Source organism: Sipha flava, unplaced genomic scaffold, assembly GCF_003268045.1.
Source record: "Sipha flava isolate LNK unplaced genomic scaffold, YSA_version1 130_pilon_pilon, whole genome shotgun sequence".
Taxonomy (NCBI): domain Eukaryota; kingdom Metazoa; phylum Arthropoda; class Insecta; order Hemiptera; family Aphididae; genus Sipha; species Sipha flava.
In genome coordinates this window covers 2,044,339-2,052,193 of record NW_020271756.1, presented here as the reverse complement: position 1 = coordinate 2,052,193, position 7,855 = coordinate 2,044,339, and the positions used below count along the sequence as shown (strand labels likewise).

General features: G+C 24.7%; 1 protein-coding gene across 1 annotated transcript; it reads right to left on the bottom strand.

Moving 5' to 3' along the window:
• Window positions 1–2,821: 2,821 nt before the first annotated feature.
• Window positions 2,822–7,789, bottom strand: LOC112694555. The gene is made up of 6 exons (XM_025570061.1): window positions 7,514–7,789; window positions 5,046–5,349; window positions 4,716–4,982; window positions 4,420–4,647; window positions 3,717–3,912; window positions 2,822–3,579 (listed from the first exon to the last, which is right to left on the bottom strand). Exons 1-6 carry the CDS (start codon window positions 7,584–7,586, stop codon window positions 3,037–3,039), a joined length of 1,611 nt encoding a protein of 536 aa, XP_025425846.1. The 5' UTR covers window positions 7,587–7,789; the 3' UTR covers window positions 2,822–3,036.
• Between the last annotated feature and the right edge of the window lie 66 nt (window positions 7,790–7,855).

Genomic DNA, 7,855 nt, shown 5'->3' with positions numbered 1-7,855 from the left:
TAATATTGGAACCTAAAAGAACCTTTATAATTTAAAAATTCCGGTTCGGTTCCGGAAATTTCATTTATCAAAATAAAGGTTTCGGTTCCGGTATCGGTTCCTATTATTTAAAAGGTTCCGGTTCCAGAGTAGGTTCTTTTCGGTTCGGTTCTGGTCCCTGATTTCAACTCTATAAAATGCTACAGACAATTTATTTTTTATCCATATGAGAAACATCTATTTTCCATATTTACACCACAATAAATTAAAGCATATCCTTACACTTTATTTATTGTCATTGTAAAACAATCTTTTATTGAAAATTGAACTCTTCTAAACTAAACTAAAAAACCCTTGAGGTATAATTTGAATTTCAGTAAAATATTTTTCTCCCTTAGCACATCCAATCAAAATTTTAGCTTCAATTATTAATTAATTACATTTTTTTGTAAAATAAGTGATCCGTATCCTAGACTTATAACATAACCTTGGAGAAATCAAAATTCTCATAATATGATTGTAACTCCCGCCTTCAGTGATATTTTATGAAGAGACACATCAGAATGTTTGTGGATTTAAGAAATCTCTAGGAAAATGTACCAATACTTCACTATCAACAACTATATTGATAGAAAAGTAATCCATCACGATTATAACTGAAATGAGGAATAGAATAAAATCGTGAATAATAAATCACTCGTAGGAGTATTTAGTACAACCTTACAAAAAAAAAACCCGTTAAATTATTTAAATGGTAAGCTAAAAAAACAGTAACCTTTAAATACCATCCCCCTTCCTTCAGACAAAAAAAAAATGAAAAATCGGCTGACATGATGAAACTCCGGAAGAAATTTTGAACAACTCTGTGAAAAAAATTGGAAAAATATTAAATAAAAATCGTCACAAAACGGGAACATAAAAAATACTTGTTCTTTTACATATATAAGGTCTATCTTACACATATACCTCGTCGATAATCGAGAATATTCGATAACAAGTAAAATTGATCACCCTCCTCACCGTGCATACCGTTATCAATCTGGCCATCGTATTCGCATTCCGTAGCCAGCGCTCAACTACTAATCGATTTATCTTGAATGTTAACTTATGACCACAAAGTAATAGTTTTAATCACCGAGTTATAGACATTATAATTGTTATAGTTTGTCATTGAGCTACAGATAACATCATTCATTATAAACGCTAAAAGAAAAGATGGCTCAATATTGAGTTTTTTTTCAAAAATGTTAAACAATTAAATGATGTTGTCGATGTTGATACCTCTGAATTAGATGTTCCTTTGTCACAAATAGAGACAGACAAGAGAGTAAGGTCACAAAACCTAAATTTTGTACTAGTAATTTAATAAACTCGTAAGTACCTACACGAATAATTAGCCACTATGGCTGTTTATCGTGGGCTTGTAAATATAACCGCAAACGAAGTATTAGACGATTGGCAAAAAAAAAACAGAAAAATAGATTTAATAATATAATTAAAATTTGTATTGTTAATTAATTTGATGTTTAAAAATACAGATTATTATAAATAAGGTTTGTTAAAAAAAATCGAGTACATCCCCCTTTATGACAAAATCATTTGACCGTCAATGGTTTTCAAAGGGAGGGGAGGTCAAAGGATAAGACCCAGCTATCTTTTTTAAAATTTAATTTATTAATAATACAAATATGATTTATCAAAACTTTTATAAACAGTCCTTTTATGAATTAAAAGCAATTTTAATGACTTAACCACTAAAGTCTCCACATAATGTTTTTGGCTTCAAAATCATAATTTCTTAATTATATTATTACTTTTAACATCCCTAACCCTTCAATTAAAGGCATTGGGTGTTTCAATAATCGAATTACATATTTTTATGTTGACTTGTAACACATTATATTTATATAAAGAATCAACCTACAAGGAATCAGAATTTATAAACTTACATTCAGTATCTATATAGTGATCTGTATAGTATCTTCAAAGTAAAAATGAAAATTTGTTTCATTCATTTATTTTAACAAAAAAATATCAGACAACTCAAGCGAAGCCAGGTGAATCAGTTAATATATCATACATATGTAAAATAAATTTGAACTCTTATGTAAACATAATAAAATAATAGGTATCATCATATACATAATCATCAGAAAAAGTGGACAAATTCTCAATGGCAATAGGCATTACAATAAAAATTAATAAATTAAAAAATGTTGTAAAATATTTAAAAATATATTAATAAGTTAAACATACTTGATCATAAATACAAAATATATTTATTGTTGTCACCCACATAAAAACACAAATTAATATTGAAATTGAATATATTGTAACAATTGCACAAAAACTAAAAAACAATTTTTTACGTACATAATATTATATATATATTAGAAAAAGAAACATTCATAATTTAGAGAAAAAAAAAAACAATTGAACATACACATTGCATTTACAGTAGTAACGATTAATAAACAAACATTATCATTACATACAAACTTAGTCCTAATATCTAATAGTTAACAATTTATTTAAATTTATTTGTTTATTATGTAAATACAAAATTTGTTAAGAGCCAATACATTTTTTAAATAATAACTGTATTTTTTAATTATTCCAAATTTAAAAACGATAATTTATGATTAACTTATGATTATTATTATTAAATAGTTAGTATATTTATTTCCTGATTAAGAGATCAATTAAAACTGTAGAAAATACAATTCTAATTTTCTAATTTTACAACTATAAGTATGTATGTTTCAGTAATTTGTAAAATATACACATACAAATGTAGTATCAATGGACCAAAAATTAATTTAAGAAACAAAAAAAAACCTTTTACAAATATTATTAAACCTATAAGAATTGAAAACTAAAAAAAGAAAAAAAAATTGAAAATAAACACAAATAAACAGCAAGATGAACTTAATAAAGCCATAGGTTTACAAAAAAAAAAAAAAAAAAGATTAAAGAATTTGATGTTAAACATATAAGATAATTATTTTCTAATAATTGACCCAACTAATCAATTAAGACAATTAATGGGTAAAAGTATTAACCTGCTAGGATTGCTTTGGAATCATTATCAAAATTAGAATTAGAACAATACTCTAAAGCAGAAGAAACTGGTTTATTTGAATTATCAGTATTTTTGTTATTTTGTAATTTTGGTATGTCAACAAATACTGCAAAATTTCCAATCCCAACATCAACACAAACAGGATTTTTAATTGATGAATCATTAATTTTTAGGTCTAATCCAAGTTTTTGCAATTCAACATTAGACTTTGGAGTATTGTCTGTAAACAACACTTTTTTTACATCTGCAATAGACTTAAGTTTAAATGCACTATCCTTTTCTTTATCTTTAGCACTATTTAAAGGAGATTTTGATTTCAATTTTAAGACTGTATTTTTATGCTTCATAACCAAAGCACGCATCGCTACACTAGTACTAGTTTTTACATCACTATGTGATTGCTCCAACCATTGTTTAGAACATACCTTGAATAATTGTTGAAGAAATGGACGAAATTGCTTATGATGACTATCAATACCACATTCTTTTAACACTTCAGATACAGCCCATAATAATTTCTGAAATAATTTTCTTATTAAGAGTATATAAAAGCAATGTATCAAAAGCAATAATCATTAAAATACATAAATTATAAAAATTAATATCATATTTAATACCAATTTATAAATATTATAATAGTTAATAATAAACATACTTGTTTATGAAGTTTACTGAGTTCTTTTTGACTTGGTTTAGTATTAAATAAATTTTTTTGAGTAGCTGATTCTGAAGTATGAAAAAACTTTAATGATCTTTGACATTTTTTGACTGGTTCTGTTTTAATAGCTTTATCTGATTTATTTTGATATTCATTATCAAATAAAGAAGCACTTAAAGGTGCAACACTCCACCTATAAAAAAAAATAAAAATATTTCAGAATAAATAAAAAATTCTTCATTATGAACATTCTCAAAAATAAATTTTCTTCTAACTACACTTTTGTCTAAGTATCCCATTAATTATTTTATACAAGCTTATTTGTGCAAATTAATTGTTTTTAATTCATAAATTATGAAATATCATATTAATACTTTATTTTCTAAAAATGATAGAAGACTAAACAGTAATCAGATATTATTAAAATGTACAGCATAAAACTCCAGTAATCAAATATTGCATACTCACTATGGTAGTTACTACTAAGATGTGATACATAACGAACGTGTTAAATTTCCATACAATACTATGGTGTTAATATAAATATTTAGTCAGAAAAAACAGAGTGAAGCCTTTGAGTATGATATTTTAATATACAGTTATGAGACATAAATAGACAATGTTTTGAAAAAAAGGCATTTTAATATTTAAGAATATTTTATTAGTGATTATTTATGTTATTTATATTTTAAATGATTACCTTTTAACTGGTGTAGTGTTTGATGTATCACTACAAATTGATTCAGCACTAACAGGGCCTGAAAATTCCTCAGAATTAGGATTTTGTCCATAGCAAAAACGTTTTCTTGAATAATGAGTTTCGGGACTCTGGAATAATGCTCTTTTATGGGCAATTGAACTTGAATTTGTATTACAATTTTCAAGGTAACTTTTCTCTAATGGTTTTATATATTCTCTCTTCAGTTTCCTTTTAATATATTAGTACATAAATTATTAATGAATACAGTCAATACTAATAAATGATTGTATACTAACCCTGGTACTAATATCCGACGTTTGTTTTCAACAAGAGCTAATTTTGCTTTGGCTTCTGCTAGTATTTGTGGTTTTGAAACAGATTTTCTTCTAATTAAACGAGTATTTTGTTCTAGAGGTTTGATTTGTCTGACTAATCCCCGTTCTTTTTTAGGTTGTGGTGTATTCCCTGTATTTATAAGAGATTTTGTTTCATTTGAAACATATCTTTGCTGATATTTGGTTTCCAACAATGCCATTTCTGCTGATTTGTTATCAATGTTATAACTATAACACAAACAAGACTTTATAAACAACCTATTTTCAGTTTAAAATTAATATTAGACTTACTAAACATCAAAGCATTGAACATTTGCAACGTCTGGCCAAGGCCAATTTATTGCTCGATCAATATTTTTTAATTCTTTTGTTCCAAATTTTTTAATAGGAGAATTTGAAGATTCATGTTGGTACCATTTTTCTAATATATCATCCACGCTAAATTTACAAGTAGTTACTGTTGGTGGAGGAGGTAAAACAGACAAATCATTTTTTAACTTTGAAATTATACGATCTCTGTTCTGAAATAACAATGACTGATACTCATCTTCATAACTGACTGAACTTGTTAATGTTACCACACAATCATTTGAATCTAAAGAATTAAATTTTTTTATAAAAATTAGGTAATTATCATATTTTTTTATTTATCGAATAGTATAATGACTGAGTTTGTTGGTACTTAAGTTTGATCACCAAGATGGCAGTTTTTAAAGCATTATATAGATTTTTAACATGCTAATAAAATGGTACTAGTAATATCTTTCTTTCTAGACAGATTACACATATCAGAGAGACTGACTATAGCTAAAGTGTAAATTAGTGAATGTGCTGGTATGCTTTTACACTTGGTCAATCATTCTTTCCACAATAATCATGATTTAAATAAATCAAGAAAAAAAAACTATAATTCTTTTTAATCAATATAAATAATACTAATATAGTAATATAAATAATATTATTAGCTTTAAAAGTATTCTTTGTTATGTGTTAAAATAAATTAAATATTTTTTTTATCATCACTGCTTTATTTAATGCTGTTTTATTATTATTATTATTATTATAAATTAAAAATCAGAATTATTTTTATAACTTTGCTTTTACTATATTTATAATTTTATAAAATGTTTGTGCAATTGAAAATGTTGTGTACAAAAATAATATTTAAGCGCATATTTGTACTTTTTTAAGCGCTTAAGTGCATGCATATTTAGTAATTTTTAAGTGCATTAAGTTCCGAACTCTAGTCATAACCAACTCTATATGATTTCTAAAAAAATTTTAAATTTAAATTTTGGAAAGCATTTGTTCATTAAAATGAAATTTATGTATAAAATGTCAATTCTCTGAATTTCTTTTATATTATGCAATATTTTTGACAAACATAAATTTTCATTTAACTGTAATAAATAAATATATTATAATTACTGATTGAAGTAGCAATAGTACCCAATTAAAAAATATATCATTTTGTTTTCATCTTATCATAACATTAAAGGAAATTTCTAAAATGCTGAATGAACAATTTGTCAGTTATTAGTGATAATAAATTATAATTAATTATAATTTAATGTAATTATAACAGTAATAGTAATAACAGTAATTCTATGAATAGCTTTATCTAATTATAAAACAGACTTTTGAACAGCCATAAATTATAAACTAATACAATGTTAATTATATTTAATATTAAAAATGAAATGTTACTTGTTGGCTTTAAGACAATTTAAAATTACATGCGTTTAGAAAAAATACTTAAAAAAATTAGACAAAAAAATATTCTAAGGAAAAGCTATAGCTTCTACAACTGGTAAAAAAAATTAAGATCTTTAAAAAATTTAAATAAAAATAGCAAGCAACTGTTTAATATGGTGAATAAAATTATAAATAAACCAAAAAACTGAAAGAAAAAAAAAACATTGTTATATATTGGCAATTAATATCAAAGAAAATAAATGGGATAGTAGCAATACTTTAAACTTTATATGAACTAAATTATAATTGTATTCACATTCTTTCTAATGGAAAAAGTAATTTAATCAATTCAAATTAACAATAAATTAAAATTTTACTTTATAGGTAACCAACCGTTTGAATCAAATCCATATATATTAACTCATAAATTCTTGTACTTAAAGTAAGCAAAGATTTAGACAAATGGCAAAAATCTACAATTACAAACATTATTATATTATTGAAATATTTTATCTCTTTCATTAAAATTACAATAATAATGTAACCATAGAACATTTAGAATGTTTAATATATTATCTCTAAAGTCTAATATGGGAAATCTAAAAATTCTTAGTTTAAATGTATAAGTATTTAAAAATGTAAAACACATGGCTTGAAAACTATTGTTAAAATAAAAACAAGTCCCATACCAATTTTAAGTTTTACCCATTACATGATATTACAGTGAATATTGAACACAAATTCACACAAACATGAGCAAATAATAATGAGGTTTCAATTGTGTGTAGTAAATTAATATAATATGTTGGTATCATGAAACTATTAAACATTATATCAGTGGTCAATGGAAGTTGTAAAATTGTTTCATTTAAACCAAAAATAACAAAATACATATTCAGAATCAATAGAAAATCAAAAAAAAAAGAAGCAAATTTGTCAATTGTATAGTTTAATTATAAAAAATAAATTTGAAATTTGCATTTTATACATAATATTAATAATAATAAGACAATAATCGAAGGTAAATAACTGTTAAACAAATAATTAAAATTAATTTAGATTACCGTTGGCAAAAAGCTCTTCGTCAGATAATAAAGATTCTTCGTCTATTGCTGACATGTTTGTATCTTTTGTCATCGAAGCCGTATTTCAAAAATCATTTTATAGTTATGCACGAATTTAATATCAATCAAAAACGTGCAAGTCGAAAGGTTATCTAGTTGACTAAATAAAATACTTTTATATTTATTAAACGTACCATAGCAAAAACAATAATTTTGTTGTCGAATCCAACGACGTCAACGACTGACCGTTGTAAAGAACTTCATACGATACTTAATGCTGAAGTTGGTAACGAGATGACAATAGCAAACCCCTACTGGTATAATATTATAAGACATCAATAA

Bases quoted from the DNA above. Each gene is read 5' to 3' on its own strand.
- LOC112694555 (XM_025570061.1), bottom strand. From the start codon at position 7,586: ATGACAAAAGATACAAACATGTCAGCAATAGACGAAGAATCTTTATTA. The intron at 5,350-7,513 runs GTAATCTAAATT...TTAATTCTTTAG, and splicing joins CGAAGAGCTTTTTGCCAACG to ATTCAAATGATTGTGTGGTA. The intron at 3,913-4,419 runs GTAATCATTTAA...TTTTTTTTATAG, and splicing joins AACACTACACCAGTTAAAAG to GTGGAGTGTTGCACCTTTAA.